General features: G+C 46.2%; 1 protein-coding gene across 9 annotated transcripts in view; it reads right to left on the bottom strand.

The window, feature by feature from the left end:
• The window catches only part of EIF4E2 (eukaryotic translation initiation factor 4E family member 2), a 265342-nt gene extending 249110 nt beyond the window's left edge, over positions 1-16232 (bottom strand). For all 9 annotated transcript variants that reach the window (XR_011275971.1, XM_069617530.1, XM_069617531.1 and 6 more), the window contains exon 1: positions 16078-16232. Coding sequence is in view for 8 of the 9 variants with exons in the window: in XM_069617530.1 (XP_069473631.1) it covers positions 16078-16097 (20 nt within the window). In the remaining variant the exon portion in view is untranslated. The remainder of the gene's footprint in view (positions 1-16077) is intronic.
• Positions 16233-18754: the final 2522 nt, after the last annotated feature.

The following is an 18754-nucleotide window of genomic DNA, read 5'->3' as shown; positions in this document are numbered from 1 at the left end:
ACCAATGAATCGGCCAGTGATGCCATCTCTGATGCCACTCCAGTGCTCAATGATAATAATGAGGCGGTCCATACTGTTATAAAGCCGAGTGATATCTTGAACAAATCGAATGAGGCTATGGATGACACCCCGATATTTCCGGACACAAATATTAGCTCAACAAGCAGGTCTTCCAATGACATGCTTCTTGCTTCTGAATGCCTGCTTGCTACGCTAGTTACGAAATGTGAGAAAATGGAAAATAAAATCCATTCTTCTCCATAAAAGTATTAATAGAATGCGTAAATCTGTAAAAGATAAATGGCAGCAAGACTGTGCTATCCAGATATTATCCCATTACTGCTGTGCCTTTATTTGCTGAGACAAATGCCAACTCTTCTAATGCTACTTTTGTTTGCGCCCCCTCCCCCCATTTCATCTAAACGATTAGCTGCCAAAAAGAAAGCGAAACCGGTGTGTCAAGCCTTTATGTATGCTAGAACAAAAGCCAGGAAAAATGCATGCATGATCACAGGTCCTAGCGCTCCATCTATACTGCCTCGTACTGATGCCACAGCAATACGATCCCTGGACCTGCGACCGGTGTAGTGTTGACTTTGCCGTTGCTTCCGATTGTGCTCCTGTGACCAAGATGGTTGCACTACCTCCTGTAGATCCGCATACAGGATCTGACAAATGGCAATAAATCGGCCGCTTCTACGACGGCGCAAACCAGTACCCTACCCAGTACTCACCCAAATATTCCAGAGAAGGTGGTTCAAACCACATTACTTGATCACTGGGTTGCGCCTGCCCATCCAACATCTGTGATTAATGGGGTCTCTTCTTCCTTCGCCCCTACCAATTGCACAGTAAAAGCACTACAATTTCAACTTGTTTTTAGTAAGGATTATATACCTCCTTTCAATAGATAAAGAACGCTTGACATATTTCATGCAGTGGCTGCATTATGAGGGATTCTAACGGCCGACATTAAAATCAAATAGAACATACACCATGTAGTATATCTAATATTTGGTTTTGCTCCGAAGCAACTCTGGATTATGTATTGAAGAATGAGATTGAGCTCTACAGACTGGATTTTACATGTAAAGACTGTGCAGATAGCATCTGTTTTAAACATAGTATCATAGTTTGCCAGAGTCTGGAATTCGCTTACAGAAGCAGACTAAGGCGGGGTAGTGGGAGTGGGTGGGGGTAGAATGAACAGGGATTTTGGAGGAGAGAGGGTGGATCAGTGAACAGGCTTTCTGTGAAGTGGTGGAGATTTTGGCTTTGAGAAGCTAATGTCTCCACCATGGGGTTAATGGCTCAAAGATTAACACCCTTTGGGCCCAATTCACAGAAGAGTTTTATAATGGCAAAACCCCATTGGAAAAAGCTCTATGAATTAGGCCCTTTGTCTCCACTCCCTGTTGTGCCCATTGCAGTGCACGGCTGATAGAAAGAATTCAGTCCTCAAAAAATCTGTTAATTTATACAAAAACATAAAGGAACTGCCGTCCAAGAACGAAATGTTGCATGGGGTCTCCGTTTCCTTTCCTTGAGATATGTGTAAAGCGGAGTGCTCTTGTATTACCTCATTTTAATAGTATTTGCTCTATTCCAACCTCTAATCTACAGCCGGAAAACACCTCTTGGAAACAGGCGCTCAACCCGCTAAACTATCTCCAGCGTCCCTGGACTCCTTTTAGAAGGACCATTCTGCTGGTTCGTTCTATGCCTGTTGAGAGTCAAAGCGACTTGAAGAATGGATATTCCAAACTCCATAAAAAATATACCCAGGTGACCTGAGCCCCATTAGTGTACACAGTATAAATTGTCACATCCCATTACCAAAGCAGTTCCACATTTGCATGGAGTGGTGAAACTGCCGAAGCATACACTGCTATTATTGCCGCATGGTGCATTATAATATCAGGTGCAAAATGGGTTCTAGGTGAGCAGATTACGCTCGCCATCAAGTGCAAAAGATAACACGAAAATACGTGGGGGGAATTTTCTCAACTCCCCTGACTCAAGCTGGCAGTGAAACGCGCATCACACACTCACAGCATTAAAACGATCTAAAGACTGATCCCAAGCGGAAGTGCCCCATCCCATAAGAGTAGGTCCTTCACATCCAGTAGGATTAGCTCGGGCTGGGCGCGGCTTGTGTGTGAGAGAGAAGGAAGCCTGCCCCACGCGAGCAGCAGCGTTGCATACATATTCTATTGTGTGTTCAACACCTGGCTTGCAGGCCACACCGAGGCCACTAGAACCTCGGTGCAAGAAACATTGGCCCAATCAACAGAGTGGTGCGCGGGAAGGGAGGAGGGGGCCAGGTACACCAGGAAGCGGTGAGAGAAGGGGGGGGGGGGCAACGCGCAACAGAGCGCTGCTGGAAGAAGAAAACAGATCACTCGGCGGTGTGGACAGGAGTTTAAGTGAAAAAAAGAATTGGTGCATACATAAATAAACGGCATATACCTAAGTGCAGTCATTTTGCTCCTACTTCAGGAGCGTGCACAGCTCTCAGGCAACAGCAGCAGGCCAGCAGACGTCAGCGACAGGGTGAAGACCCAGATGGTGCTTTGGACATTTCATCACCACACTCAGAAAGTTGCCATGTCAACACCATACAATGCTTCCAAACTCCCTTTTCTCCTTTTTTAAACATTTACAGTACCAATGTTTTAGCGATTAGGTGGTTTACGCAAAAGAAGTGCCAAAACCAAAAGATGGCATGCACAGTTACAGTCACGGAATTTAACCTCCTCCTGCCTGCCTAACCTATTTTGGATGTACTTTCTCACTATGACAAGAAATGTTGGTGCGTTTATGGCCTAGATGTAGCAGCCAAAGATGCCCTATTGATTTTCGACGTTCTTCCTTTCCTTAAACTAAATTCTATTGCAATGTTCTAGATCTCCTTCAACTAAAGCATAGTCCCCTCTACTGCTCTGGCAACCTTCTGCCTTGGCCTAACAAGATCAATATCGAAATTGAACCAAGCATGTCCAATTTATAATATTTTTTTCCAGAACCATTAAATATTTTGCAAGACCAAGAACCACTGATAATGTTCAGGAAAGTTTGATCCTACAGAAACACCCAATATTCAGGACTTTTACAGTACAGCTGAATAATTTCACCAATGCAGAGTTAAATCTAGGATAAATGGCTTGTAAATTGGTGAATGGGTGTTATACTATTTAAGGTTTCTTAATGATCATACACACGTATAACAATGCATGCACTGCAAGCCTGGGGGTCTAGTAGCAAATACAGCTTCATTTTTACCACCTATTGCAATAAACCGAAATACCAGAGAAGGAGTAAGCTTTTCCTCCATGTTCTAGGATGGAGAAGAAACCAAAGAGCCTTTAAATCAATACTGGCCTTCTTCCAAATAAAAAATATAAAAAACTCCTAGTGGTGAATTTCAAGATGGACATGATCGCTCAGAAACACTGCCTCTCCAACAGGATCCCTTGGTCTCGACAATAGATTTAGAGGATGGTGTGACGAATCTGGAGAGATCTCCCTTTTTCCTTATGGGCAACCACGCCCTTCTGAGGATAGGGAGGTGAGACCACTAAGCAAAATCCTCACTAGGGTTTTGGGAAAGCGGGACCTCACTGGGAATGACTCCTATATAGGGGACAAGGACTCCCATTCCCATGTGGTGTAGTAAACAAAAACACGACATGTTTTACTACAAAGAATGTGGACATTTCTGGGAGTAATATCCTGTAAGTAACGATCAGCCCCCTCTCACTTCGGCTATACAAATCATGTATATTTCCCCTGGGTAGATATAAAGGGATACCACAAGAGGAACTGCTGGTATTACAAATACAATGGGAGACCAGGACCTTTAGATACCTGGGGATTGAAGTACATTATAGTGTAGAGGTCGAACACAAACAAAACACAGAGAAGGCGCTGGCTAACATTGAAAACACCATAAGGTTCTGGGCCAAGCTCCCTCTGACCATGATGGGGATAGTGGCACTGTTAAATACGGTGGTGCAGCCTAGGCTGTTACATGGTATATTCATAAAGTAGTGTATGATACCCAAGCAATTCTTTGTTAAAATCCAGTGCATATGCAGGGGGTTCATATGGCAGAACACTAGGAACAGAATAGCGTTATGGAAATTGCAAAACACGTATGACCAAAGGGGCATTAAATTGCTCAATTTCGAGATTGTACTATCTGACCAGCCAACCAATCTAATTTGTTATTGGTAGTACTGTATTCATCCAAGCGCCTGGGTGTCTTCGGGTGTTTGTGCGCTCTACAAATACGTCTAACATAACATAACTACAATATGTGACAAGGTGGTTATCGGAAGACTACACATCGGAGACAAGGTTGTTGAGGGCTCAATGTGCTCCGTTGTTCCTGAAAGAATGGATATGGCTGCCAAAATCGCAACAAGGCGGAGGGATAAGAATGTTAGACTTGGGATGGAAGATATGGCGGCGGGCTTGCTGGGCCATGGAGAACCCGTTCCCGTGTTCCCCACAGATGCCGCTAGCGGCACTGAATGGAGTGGATGAGCAATTGAGGAAGATAGTCCGGAAGCATTGGGAACCTGCTTGTAGGGGTTTTTCGAAGGTTGTGGATATCTAAGTGTCTAAGATATCGCTAAGAGTAGTGCGGAAGGATAGACGACAGGTGAAAGTTAGCCGCTAGAGTTGGGTCAGCCCGTTGCTTTTTTAGGAGAGGTATTACTGTGGCCATTTTTAAAATATAAGGAAAGGAAGCAGAGCCTAAGGACTAGTTGAAGAGTTCAACAAAGTGAGAGACCACTAAAGGGGCAATAGGCTTGACTAGCTGAGGAGCATGAAGGTCCGATCGTCGGGCACAAGCGGGCATAGCCTTCATCAGTAGAAGATGATGATACAATATGCAGAGTGTAGAATGTAGGAGGAGTATCCAGAGTGTAGAATGTAGAAGGAAGGTCAGGAGAGAGTCTCTAATTTTGGAACTTTTGCAGCAAAGTATTCATTTAGGCCATTAGCTGAGAGAGTGGAATTGATAGTCATAGGTTTAGGAGTAGTGACGAGTGAGTTTAGGGTGCCTTGTAGCCGGCAAGGATGGTTAGAGTGAGAATCAATGACTTGAGAGAGTTCAGGACAAAGAGGTAGAGTTTCAGGTACTCATGCAAGTGGGTAGGCCTCAATTTGCACAGCAGCTGATGGAGGACTGGGCGGAGAAAGCCTATGAATGGGGTGACCATTGAAGATGCTGAGACTTGGGGGTGAAAGCAGTGGAAAGTGAGAGGGGAATGAGTTATAGTAGGGATTGGAAGCTGAAGAAGGCAGCATTCGTGCAAGAGGCATCAGGTGTGAAGGAGGAGAGTGAGAACTGTAGGTCTGAGAGAAAGGAGGAATGGCAGAAGGTTTACATTTCCTTTTAGTACTAGGTGGGGCAAGTGGTGAAGAGAGGTTGAAGAGTGGAAAGGATATGGTGGTGGAAACAATGGAGTTATCAGATAAGAATGGTATGACAGTAGTATTAGTGGCTGAGAATGCTGTGGTAGTGTTAGGGGCTAAAAGAGGTGTAGATTAATATGAGATCCAAAGACTTACCCCCTTTGTGGGTAGGTAGGTTATGGATAGAGTGCAGAGCATGGTCACTAAGAAAAGACTGACGTTCCGATTTCTGAGAAGTGGCTGGAGAGGGAAGGTTAAAGTCAACTAAGAGAATGAGGTGATGTTTAGTGGAAAGAGAATCAAGGAGGTGCCCAATATCAAAGAATTGTCCAGTAGGACCAGGAGGGGGCGATCAATTGGAGAGGATATGAACAGAGTGAGGCAGAGCAATAGAAGAGATGGTGAATTCAATAGAGGTAGGAGAGGACCTGGTATTGGAGATTTGTGAGGCATTGAGGCGGAAAGATTGTACGTGCCCAACGCCTCCACCTCTACCAGTCAGTCGAGAAGAGTGACTGAAGGATTTGGAGTTGCGTAGGGCCATCAGGGTAGCAGTGTCAGATCGAGAAATCCAGGTTTCAGTGATAGGAAGAAGGTCTAGGGGAGGAGAGCTTGAGTGAAAGTAGTCAGCAATAAAGGAAATGTTATTGCATACAGACTGAGCATTCCAGAGCGCAATGTTCAGTTGATGCAGTAAGGAAGAGTAGAAAAGTTGAGTCTCAGAGGAAGAGAGGCGAGGTGGATAGTTGTTAGCAGAGGTATGGTTAGCTCATCGGCTTTGTTTGTTGAAAGTAGGAGGTGCAATAGAAATGGAGCAGTGGAAGTTTGGAGATGTGAGTTTTAGGACAGGAAAGGAGGAAGTTGTAGCATGATTGGATAAAGCATATAGAGGCTAGTAGGAAGAGCAAATGCATTGTAGGAGAGTACTGCAGTGTGTAGAGTCAGTACAGTAATTAGAAAGCTGGTAGTACTTGGGTGCAGCAAGGTGGAAGGCAAGGGCAAAGACTCATGGGCTCAGAGGCAAAGAGGCTGGTCAACGACTGGTCTTAACCATTATAAGTGTGCTGAAAAAAAAACATTCTTGGTAGTCTACACTTGTGCTTAAAGGGTAAAGTGATCAAATAGCTCAGTCAAAAGGGACAAATACATTTTGGGATTGGGTCATTTTAAAAAAAGGACTCACCTCCCCTTAGCCAGGAATGTTTATTTCATTTAAAAATCAGAAACCGTGCCTTACACAACCATTTTCACAAGTCAATCTTCAGAAGCAGAAAGACAATTCTGAAGATTAGATGTTCAGAAAGTGCTCAAATTCTGCTGGGACCAAATCTAGACAGTCCCTTAATCTGTTTGTAATTTACAGAGGAAACGCCCTGCTGGGGAGGGTAGCCATAGTTTGTATATCTTGCTGGAGAGGCTCAACAAGCCGTGCAGTCCGTGCTAAACTAGCTTCTACAGCCTTTCAAAAGTACATCCAAATGTATTTCATCAGCAAAATGTCTACCCGATTAGTCCAAGCATTATGAGTTGGCTGGGTTGGGGTGGTTGATAAGGGTACCGGGGCCAAAGAGAAGTTTGAATTGATCGTGTCGTGTTGGTGGCTGGGGCGACATCAATGTTGACATAGGTGGCAATTTAACATGAATCCAGTGTAGTGGGAATGAGATATGCATTATTTTTAGTGTCGTTTGTGTTTTAGTTGATACATTTTCGAATCGCATGTGCACAGCAAGATCAGTGTGAAAACTGCCGATCCAATATAAACGCAACACAGGTGTGTCATGCCACATAGCGCTTAATCAGGCAGCTGAGAGCTAGATAGGAGATTGGCAATGGGAAACTCAGTGTGAGGGGATGTGGTAGTCCTGAACCTACATTTATAGCTACACATGCATGGGCTCTTTAGGGAAATAGGTTTTGGGCAGTATGAAAATACAGATCTGTTTTGGTCGCAGAATTCTCTGACAAGTTAGGAATTGCACTGGCTAAAAACTGGGTTGGGCAATTGAACTCTGTGTGACTGAAAAACTAGTTTTACAAGGTTAGTGAAAGCCAGCAGCGGTTGCAATGAATATCAGATGGTCAATTTCAGGCAGGTCTTTTTTATGGTCTAGGTGCATTGTGAAGGGGAGATGCAATCTCTGCAAGTATATAGTTGTCTATTGTTGAATATTCCGGCCACCTGTTAGGGCCGGACAATTAAACCCAATGTGGGCTGCTTGCAGGTAAAGGAGCACCATAGATTTTCAATAGAGTTATCAAGATGTGGGTTGGGACCATGTGGGCTGGAATGGCAAGTCATATAGTTTAGAATGAAATGTGGACACCAACATGTTTGGGCGATAAAACCAGAAACAATAGATCAAAAGGAAAGGTGTTTGCTCTCCTCTTTCCATCAATGGAAAGAATAGCCGTATGCGTCACAGGTAGGGGTAACAGTTTCTAACCACAACCTTTGATAATTGAAATTGTAAGTTGTGTAAACTGTGCAACTAGGAGATGGGACTATGACCAAATATGGAAAGGCACCAGAGAGGGGTGCAGTGTAAATATGCAATTATAAGTTAAAGAGAATGGTGCTTAGATGAATGTATCCAATAAGAAGTGTGGGAACTAAAGGGAATATGGTTACATTGTATAGGTTTAATCAATCTTTTGTGGCGGGTTGACTCTGTAACAAAACTTGTGTTTTAACTGTTGCAAATTGTATAAAATGCATATTCTTTGTGTGGTTCAGGGAGAAAGGTTAGCTCGACTCTGAGGCCATCTAACCCCTCCTGGCCATGTGTACAATAAGCTTGCTTAAGAGTGGGCCTGCTTTTTGTTACAGTGATCAAAGGCCCAATCCTACAGATGCTAGTTTCGGGGGTGGGGCGCAATTCTACCAAGCCTTGCTGATGAACATCACTTGCTAGACTGCACTGGACATCAAACCATCTCTCTCTTCAATAGAGGCTTACAAAACTTCTCAAACGTAGGACTGAACAGGCAGAAACGTAAAACGGACTAGAGGCTAGTCACAGTAATCATTTATGTAATTAGTACCCTGCCGCCACATCATTCACACAACTCACCCTCGAACCCCACTCCACCTGGCCATAAATGTACACACACATACAAACACCAACTCGTTGGAAGAAGCATGGTCTACAAGGTGGACAGAGCTGGGGAAAATGAGCCACCTCTCAGGTTTTTTTAACATCATTTTTATGCTCTTAAGAGGCTATGCACTTGTTCCAGAAACAGCAATGTGTAAGATTGGGAGAGAGCAAGGCGAGATCCTATTTTCAGGCGACATTGCACCTACCGCTGGTGACAAAACTAGTCTTAGATGGAAAAAATGTTGCATTGCTTAAACAACATAGGGGGCTTCTTAGAGGGATGCAGGGTGTGGCACCCTGCAGGAGTACATGGTACAACTGAACATCTAAGAAAACGTGAGTTGAACAGGGAATCTTTTACGTTTTAATATAAACACTGGAGCAATAAACTATAAGATTGTGCATTGTAGAAATAAAGACACAACCCGTGAACAGTACAAAATGCCCAATTGTTCCACAGCAGATAAAGCACGCCCAACACCGCCTGCAACAAGCAGACCTACAGTGCATATGGCCTGGACATTTTTATACTTGACACAGAGGGACATACTTCACAACCATATCCACGGAGTGACAATGTCTTCAAATGTAGCCGTGTACAAGTGCTTAACCTCTTGTGATGAACGATAGTAGTACCCAGATCCACATTATATACACGTTATACAAATTCTTGCCATTAAGGGGAAAATCAGCTCAGATGCTTCATAAAACAAGCAAGTGGATTACCCTGAAGAGGGAAGGCCGAATAAAATTTGCCTCCTATGCCCCCTCCCATAAAGGCACATGGCACGAAGGAAGAACCGGAGATGATCGTGATCGGCCATATTATTTCGGACCAGTTCCTAGTGCTCCACTCAGGTACCCACTCAGTCAACCATATAGCCCAGGAGAAACACAAACACTGCCCAGAGTGGATGAAGAACTCCAGACTGAAACCTCCATTGACAGTATTGATTAAAACGCCAAGAAGCAAACCACTGATGTTGTTAGAGACATCAAGACATAGATGCGTTAGAAATCACACGTGCCATCCACACATCGGGAGACAAACACACACCAGAGTACACAAAGAACGCATGTGTAACATTTCTATGAGTTAGAGGACGGTTACATATATATAACGCCATTGCTTTATTATTTTGTCATTAGCTGAAAACAGAAACCGCAAAGAGCAAGAGATCCTGAGTAAGCTTGCAGATGCAACTAACCTTATGGAGCTGCAGGAACAACTAAGGGACCTGACAGAGCCAGTATGACTAACATATAGGATGTGTAGTATATTACAGAAATGTAGGAGCCATATTATAGCCTATGAAAATTACAGCAAACTACAGACTCTCAGCAAGTGCTGAGCTGCGTTGAATCCAGGACGAACAGGAGAAACAAACGTGTGGGACAGGGCCTGTAGCCAAGGCCACCAGATACGGGCAACATTCCATTCCCTGAACGACAGTAACACCAGCTACAGTAAATGCGAATAATTCTTCGTAATGCTACATAAGCCCAAAACACGGTCTCTGAACACAGGGTTCAGCCGACCCGCATGATGAATCGAAACCGGCGATGAGGAAAGAAGCGCGCTCACGCCGCCAGACAAGGAAGTTTGCAACAAACTTGTTATACTGAAGTCAGGTGCTGTATGTGGACAGGAACTCTCATAGCCTATGGTGGTACACACAAGTTCCAATGCAGAAACATAATTGTACATTGAGAGCTGAGAACCATTTCAGATCCCAGGCATGGGGGAACGCCAGCTCTAGCCAATCACAATCTAGTATCCTAGGGGTGGGTAACAACGGGCAAGAACCAATGGTAAGACCCTCACACTGCAACATTGTAGAAGTAGCATTTTTGGGGATGGGCCAGGCCAGTCACCAGACATGCGAGAGCCAGTGAACTAACTAGTATGGGGTCCACTATAGGTGGACTATCACTCAGCGCCCAATCCAGGGGTGCGATAGGTTTGCTGGAGAAGGGACCAGGTTGTGATGTCATTCTGATGCAATGTGCCCTCAAAACTGGCCTGGGAGCCACGACACGCTGAGAAGTTCCAGGAGAGTCTTCGATCCATGTTTTGATCTCTGTTGGTTTTGGCTGTAATAAACTGCAGTTTGAACTTGCCGTCTGTCTGGACCTACGTTCCTTTGGTGGGAGGTGTTGGGCCTTCCATGAGTTCTGAGTTTGCGAACTTCTAGTAGCCCTCGAACCTACCTGGGAGTTTGTCCCAACAACCCACTGATGCAAAATCGAGACATGCTAAAGTATGCCATGCGGTCCTGTTCTATCTAAAGGCTTTAACAATCAAGGGAAATTGGTTTGGGAGTTTGCATGGTGCAATTCTGGAGGGATGGGAATGGTGTTCCAAGTGGCATTTTTGGGAAGTAATTTCCCAGTTACTGCAGTTTGCTTTTCAAGTTAAGATGGCTTATGGTTTGTTGATGAAAACCTTCACATTTTAAGGTATGGGTGATGCCATCCAACAAGCCTGGTTTTGGCAGGTCTCAAAATCTGTACTTGCTAGTAGCCATTTGCAAGTGGCAAATAAGAAATGGTGTGCTGTGTGCATATGAAGAATTGAAACGGAAAGTGACTTAGTGCCCCTCTAGTAGGATTCAACTTGAAATGTTTACCCTTGGTTTCGGGTCATCCACAATAGATAAAGGCATTGCAGGAGCTATGGTACGGTTAACAACTTAGTTTTACTGTACACCGACCTCTTCACGGAGTTTAAAGAAGTCTATTGCTAGTATTAATAAGTTTCATATCGATATTAATGTCAGATACCTCCACTTGCAAATCCTTTAGAAGTAGGTGTTACTATTACCGAACTAAACGTACTGACCTTGGAAGGCTTTATAGTTTAGTCGTCCCAGACTAAAGTTTAGGAGATCATTTCCATTTCGCCCAGGCCACTATTCCAGTCCTGGGTTGCTGTTACGTTAGCCCAAAGTAGTCAGTTGAAATAATCAAAGACTGCAGCTCACAGAGTATATTGGTGGATCAATTAAAGCCCAGGAGTCAGACATGAGGTCCACGATGACATGAACTCATCCGGTGACCTTGGCCATCCTGAGATTCAAACTTGAAGTGTGCAAATTAGCCCGATGCAGGAGTCCAACTCCGGAGCCATACTGTACAACACCAACGTCTTTTCTTGGGATCTTGTTTTTTTATACAATGTAGATTGATGTTAACCTATTTTATATATAGTTAAAGCATTTTCTGTGACATACAAAAGACCCTAACGAAATGTGAAGCACCCCAACTCAGATCGGCTAATGAGATGTTGATAGTGGCCCATATACAAGCAGAGCAAGCGAGTATCACATTTACCCAAGAGCACAGAGAAAACCACTTGGTGGACGGATCACTTTAGATTCTAAAAATGACAAATCAGAACAGTGAAGCACGCTCTGTTCATCAACTTGTATCACATCAGTGAAAGGGGTAGAAGAAACCTATGTGAACAACTTACTACAGGAAAAGAAGCCACAGAGATGAGTTACCTACTACATAACTGAGTTGTTGATTTAGCACCTTTGCTACGACACAAACACAATGCACATTCCAAATCAGCTGCCTACAAGCCGAAACTATTGGCATGGGAAATTAACACAGGATAGAGATGGGTTGTGAGGAGGGACACAGACTGTGGAAGTGGTTTTGAATTTGACCACCAGATTGACAAAGGCCAACCCCACCCACTGCCAGCCCCTTCTCACCCAAAATACTCCCTCCCTGGCAACTCTTAGATAGCTCTGTACTATTAAGGGGATGCAAGTTATATTTCCATGGAGTTCTTTGAAAAGGAATGGCTTAACTTCAGCTGAAAAACAGCTTTTGGCTTACTAAAAACGTCTTGATCAAGTGTACCTTCAGCCACTTGATTTATGAGCAATACTGCATCTTTGCATCTGCTTCTTGCGCTAAACGTCTGTAAAAAAATAAAAAATAAAAAGAATTGGCAAATCGAACCGTTTTGGCCTCCGTATAGACATTAGCCAGGCACTGCCATTGATATGCCCAAGTACAACACCATTCGTCAGATGCTGCTATCTTAAAGTCGGGTTTGTGGCAGTGCCTAGAAAATGTCCAAGAAAAACCGTTGGAATTAGAAATACTCAAAAAATAAATATAAGAAAAAATACATTCACGGTTTTTTTTGCATGCGGGGAACCACCAAAGCTCGCACTTACTTGCTGTTGGGTGCCATCCAAGCACTTTGAGACTCAAAGCGCAATGGCAAACTGAAGAACAAAACCAGGCGAAATTGCCTTTACTCTTCAGTTGCACTCTCTGCTTTGAGAGAAATAAAGCTCTGCCTGCAAATTACGCTTTGCAAGCAGTGTTTCATGATGCAGTCCAATGGAATCCCTGGTTATTGAGCAGGTGCAATTGCAAAGCATATTCAATTGATTTCACATTTGCATGAAAATCGAAAGCAAAGTGGAGATGCTAACTCTGCTTTGCCGCCCTCCTATTCCTCAGAAGGCACTTTTACGCTTTCATGTTTGCACCAATCATCATACTCAGATTTCAAAACATTGTAGTATAGTGCTAGCACCATTTGGCCGCTTAAAAGAACCATACTGATTATTGGCCATCTTAATCTTTGATCCACACAGAGGATAGATCCATGGGTACTGTAGAGTATTTGGCTTTAACACTGCCAGTGTAAAGGGTGGACACCCATTACATCCCACGAGAAATGCGGGGGTCTTCCGTCTAAACGGCCATTTGGTTTCTAACAAATGGCTCCTTTGAACCGACTGAACCTCAGAAACTTAATCTGTGTAAATAGATCGAGGTCAGGGAATCTAAATAGTGAGGACTGCAGGTGAGACATACACGGGGACAACCCTCAAGTCTCTGCTACATATATTTTGAAACAATGGGGTGGTTTGGTTCTCAATAGAGGACTCTGAAGAGGACTGGGTTAGCCATCAAATGATGGGGCATTTTGAAAGCAACATCTTACCACGTGGGCTGGGCACTCCTGGCATTTTCAAAATCAAAAAAGGACATAGTGGCTTGAAATAAATGTCCAGTCTCATCCTCCCCATAGTGCTCGGAAGGTACTTGGAAGTGACAACAAGAGGCAGAAAGATACATGCATTATAAAAAGGAACATATCCCATGTTGGTCACTAGCCAAGGTGTGTGATATATAGTCTCGAGTTTTCCTTTTCCTTCTGGCATCTGTAGATAGTCTATAAATGAAGTGCTAGAAGGACCAGAATGCAAAGAAAAAAGCAGGACTGCATGATCGGTGTATGCGTAACATGACGCAATATGAACTCTGTCTTATTTTGGGAGGTTAAGGGGGGGCACATTGGTGTACCCTCCGTTTGACTCTCTGCAATCAGTATGTGGAACATTTGGGGTGGGGATTAGTTTGAAGAACGCGCTGGGCTAGTGCACAAGCATAACTTTGGATGAAGAAATTAAGCAAGGCAGGGCCATTCCAGGGGCACATGCCAGTGTTTATGAGGGATGGCCTTTTCAACAATCTCCCAGTGGGATATACATGTGGGTTATTTGGTTGTCTGAACTGCTGGTTATATGGATGTGCTCACACAACGATCGGGTGTGTGCATGCAAAAAACTGTTGTTTTGGGCATTACACAAGGGTGATTGAGGTCTCATAAAACGGTCTGAATGTAACGTGCACCAACGTAGTAGTGAGGCAACGGGGTCCACAACTAGCTACCGTACTTCCACACGTTTAAGGTAGTCAGTGACTTCAAAACCATGTATCAAATAGGGCTGTCCCTAAATCTATACACAGCCATACACCAGATTCAGTAGAAAAAAAACATATTTTAAATTGATATACGATTTTACATGAGATTTAAAAACAATAAAAGAACCATACAAATGTGTAAAAGAAGAATTGTTTTTGAGAAGGCCATGTATAATGTGGCTTAAGGGGCAAACAAGATGTTAAATGACTCAGTTCTTTGGTGATGTTAGTGACAGAAAAAAAAAATCAATATCCATGTCTAGATCACTTCTCATGGAGCATCAAGAACTACTAACGTAGTAGTGTCATAATAGTAGAGCCTCATGCCCGTCATTTATGGGTGTGTCTCATGAGATGATAGTTACATTGGGGTGTCCTAGAAGCGGCATGTTTTAGCCTCACACGTGCATAGGCCTCATAGATCACCACAAGGGCTCATGCCAACTTCAGGATATTAAGTAATGCACATATGAGAATAGTTTTAGGGACCCCTTACATGGGTAAGATTGTGATACGGGGGGGGGGTCTACAGCGAGGGCCATTTTGGAGTCTTACACAGAAGCTCCTTAAATGGATGATTTTAACACGTCATTCTAGGGCATACTTGCCAACCCTACAGATTTAGGCAGTAGGCTACTACTGCTTTTTAAGCAGTCCTACCGCCTACAGATTTGTGCGACAGACCCTACTGCTTTTTACAGTGTTAGGTGGTTTATGTGACTCTAAGGCAGCCTGCAAGACAAAGCATGCAACACTGTCTATACAGTGGGCTGCTAGGTGATTATTTTGATTGGGTTCAGACCAATCCACTGACCCAACAGGTACGTGACTCTGTCCTGCACACTTGCCGGGACAACCCTTAGGTGAACCACCAGTGAAGGCAAGTGGCAAAGCGTAACACCATCACACAGCATCTGCCTATCAGACTCATACATGCCAACCCTCCCGAGTTAGGCGGGAGACTCACGATTTTTCAGGGAAAAATACTGCTATTTTTTTTACATTCTCCCTCCTAAAATTATACTTTCCCCAATGCATTCCTATGGAGAAATTGTTGTCTTCCGATTTCTTCGAAGAAATCTCCAACTCATGTATCTCGGAATGTTGCCATGTATGCTAGACTGAGGGGGGAAAGGGGGGCTATCAGTCTCCATGTCATTCAGTGGTCAAGTTGCAAAGCAGGAATACATATGTAGTGCCCAGGCTGCTGCTACAGAGCAGTGGCAAACGTTGCCAACCAGCCCTGATTGATTATTTGAATTGGATGTTAATTTACCATTCAGAATTAGACATTTTTAACATTTTAACATCTTTCCATGTTGTGCTGTTGATGGGCTGTGTATTTTAGAATGCTCCAGTGGTGCCAGCAATGTATGTTTTGTATGTTCCTGGGATGTTATTGTTATGCGAATTATTTTTGAAACTTGAAAAATCCTACATCTTTTTGGTCAGAGAATGTTGGCAAGTATGTTCTAGGGTACCACTGGGGCACTTGGGTGGAGTAAAGTGGGGGGAGGAGGTTATAATTAAGATATGTTGGTTGTCCTCCTAGGTGTATTGGGGGGGCGGTGTTGCTGGAAGGATGTACATATTGTGGGTAGGGGGGCGTGTGACTGACGCACGCCGCAGCACGAGCTCCGGGCGCAGTGTGCCTGCGCACGTCCTCCCCGGGGATGAGCGGAGGAGCCCTGCGGCTCGGGCTCCGTGGGGGGTTCACTTGACGCGGCACGCGGCGGCCCCGCTGCTGGGAACTGAGGCCGCAGCCCCCGCACCCCCTTTGCCCGGGCAGCGGCACCACCAGACTCACGCCTGGAACTTGTTGTTCATCCTTCGCTCTCCTCCGCCTCCTCGGCGCTGGCTGCTCCCCGCTGCCGGCTCGCTCTTCTGCGGCGCCCGCCGCTGACAGACGGGAGGGAGGCGGAACCGGAGACGCGGCGGCCGCGGGTTCCGCACGGGAGGTTATGAGCGGGGGACGCGCGCCTCGGCCAGGCGGCCCATGTCGCCATGTTGGTTGGGGGCGAGCCCTGACAGAGAGAAGTCCTCTGAGGAGCACCCCTCGGGATTCCCTCCTGACAAGCTTTCTGACCACCTCCATTTCCAGTGACTCTCAGCAGTGGATGGACGACTTCTTCCTTTTCGTAAATATTGCACTTTCTCTGCTGATAAGGGCATTATTATGAGCAAAATCAATTTAATGCCTCCTTGAGAGAACCTTAATATGTCACAAATCTGATATGTTTGCACAGAATGTCATTGCATTTATGTAATTGTCCCAACTCCTGGAAAAAAGTATTAAAAAAGTATAACAGTGACACCAAATTAATATTATTAGCACATATGTGGTCAGACCTAATTTGTGGTGGGCTGTGGGGCACACAGCAATAAAGGCACAGACTACTTGTCTGCTTAATAACCGTCAAATATCACCTGCTCTTGAGCAGGGGTGGAGCCATGTTGCCCGGACTGGGCTGGCATTCATACAATAAGGACACGTAGCTGGAGAGGAGTAACATGCAACTTATCTTTATTCTTACTTAACAGGAACTGACGTATTCAAGGCAGCTCTCCTCCCTCCAGCCTTGCGTCACTCAACACGCCCCTAACTTGACGGGGGGCCCTGTTGTGTGGCGGTCTAGTTGTTGGGGTAACGTGAGCGTGAGCAGGACTAGTTGTCCTGTGTCATGACGCTCACGTGCTCCGTTAATAAACGGGCTCTGCTGGCACTGCAAGGGCAGAGCAGCAGAGCCCCAGGAAGTGGCAACTCGTGTCTGTGTTTGAGTGTGTGTGGGCCTGCCACGTGGACGTGACCTATTGTGTACCGCGGCCCGAGCGTCCTCGGAGCCGTGGCTGTGGCAACTGGGGGTGACACCCTCACACTGAGAGTCTTGCGCCCGGTGATACCGGGCGCCATAGGGTGCTCCCCTACGCAAGGTTCGCCGGCTGATACCCGGCGCACCTCTGGTGTCGGGTGGTCCCGACACCATCGGTGGGCTGCCCCGGAGACCGGAGGCAGCCCACAACACTGGCGACGAAGTCGCGCCTGCCGCCTGGTGTTTGTGGCGGGCGGGAGAAACGACCCGCGCACACGGCCGTGGTCGGCGGCCGTGTGGAAGAGCCTGCGAGGTCTGCTGAGGCTGGCCATGCGTGTCGCGGCGTCAGCCGCGTGTGGAAGGAGCAGTGGGTGGACATGGTGCCCACGCGCCCCCTGTGTCTTTGGGAGACTCCGGCGCCTGGCCCTGGCAGTGTGCTGCATTAAGGCGCGTGAGAGGGGGGGCGGAGCAAAGTGGCCACGTGTGCGGTCGTGTTCGGCAGCCGGGGCCCCTGGACGCACATCTGTCAGTGGGCGCCCGGTGCCGAGGCCTTTCTCCTCCATCCCTGATAAGGGGAGTTTTCATCTGCGGCGCAGGCCGCCGAACAATGGACTGCCGGTGAGACGGCGTGTCGGTGCCCCTGCCCAGAACAAAGGAGGTGGGCGGGGCCTGTGGGGCTCGTGCCGAGTGAGGTCACTGCGTGGGCCTGCGGAGGCAGAAGCGGTCACAACAGCCCTCTGCAGTTGAAGCGGCAGTCGGGGCCGGCAACCCATGGTCGAATGGGCTGCTGAAAAGGATTTGAAAACATTAAAACTCACCGTGGGTGCTCCGGACTCGGACCGCGGTGCGGCCGGAAGGGGGCGTGCCCTCCACTCGGGAGGACTGCCTAACAAAGGAAAGGGGGCGGGGCCATCTCTCTGTCTCTCGTGTAGAGGGAGGGAAGCAGACCCCAACACCCAGGCCGCTGAATGGGAAGAACAACAGGCCCGTGCTTTAAAGACACAGAACAGTAACACCACCCGCGGACAAATGTTTGTGTGTCCGGGTCAAAATTCTTCAACCCAGCGTAACGGCTTCCGCAATGTTCGCTAGGTCCTGGCTTCTCGCTCTTCTCCACCTTCCATGCCTTAAGGGTCAAGCATGGGTCTTCCTGAGTCCAGTGTGCCCTGTGGCGAGACCTACAGATCATCTTGTGGCTCTCTCACCACAGGATCAGGTTCTGGCGGGGGAGGCTCATAGTCTTCTAGCTTGACAAAGTGCTTGAACAGCGAGTTATTTCTTGTGATCTCTTTGTCATCGTTCTGAGCGGTCACCATTGTCCCTTTTACGGCAGTGAGACTCATGGGGCTCGGGGCGAACCGGCTGTTCGTTTTCTTGGCCATCGGCTGTTGGACGAGGACTTCGTCCCCGACTTGAAAGTCCTTCGGTACCGCCCACTGCCGTGCATCCAACTCTCGCTTCGCTTTCTCTTTTACATCCGCATCTCGACGGATCACCTCTGTCTCTGCTTCCCCTGGGGTCGAGGAGTGTCGCATGATGCGTGTGTGCACGTCGTATCGTACCATCAGTTCCGCCGAGGTCTTGTTGGTGGCCTCATGCAGGGTATTGTGATAGTCCAGGAGGAGCCGGCACAGAGCCTGGTGAGGGTTGGTGGCCTCTATGCGAGCCCTTTGG

The sequence above is a fragment of the Ambystoma mexicanum genome, chromosome 10 (genome assembly GCF_040938575.1).
Source record: "Ambystoma mexicanum isolate Mex_15411 chromosome 10, UKY_AmexF1_1, whole genome shotgun sequence".
In the NCBI taxonomy this organism is placed as follows: domain Eukaryota; kingdom Metazoa; phylum Chordata; class Amphibia; order Caudata; family Ambystomatidae; genus Ambystoma; species Ambystoma mexicanum.
The sequence above is the reverse complement of the archived record's forward strand: the minus strand, read 5'-3'. Positions and strand labels throughout refer to the sequence as shown.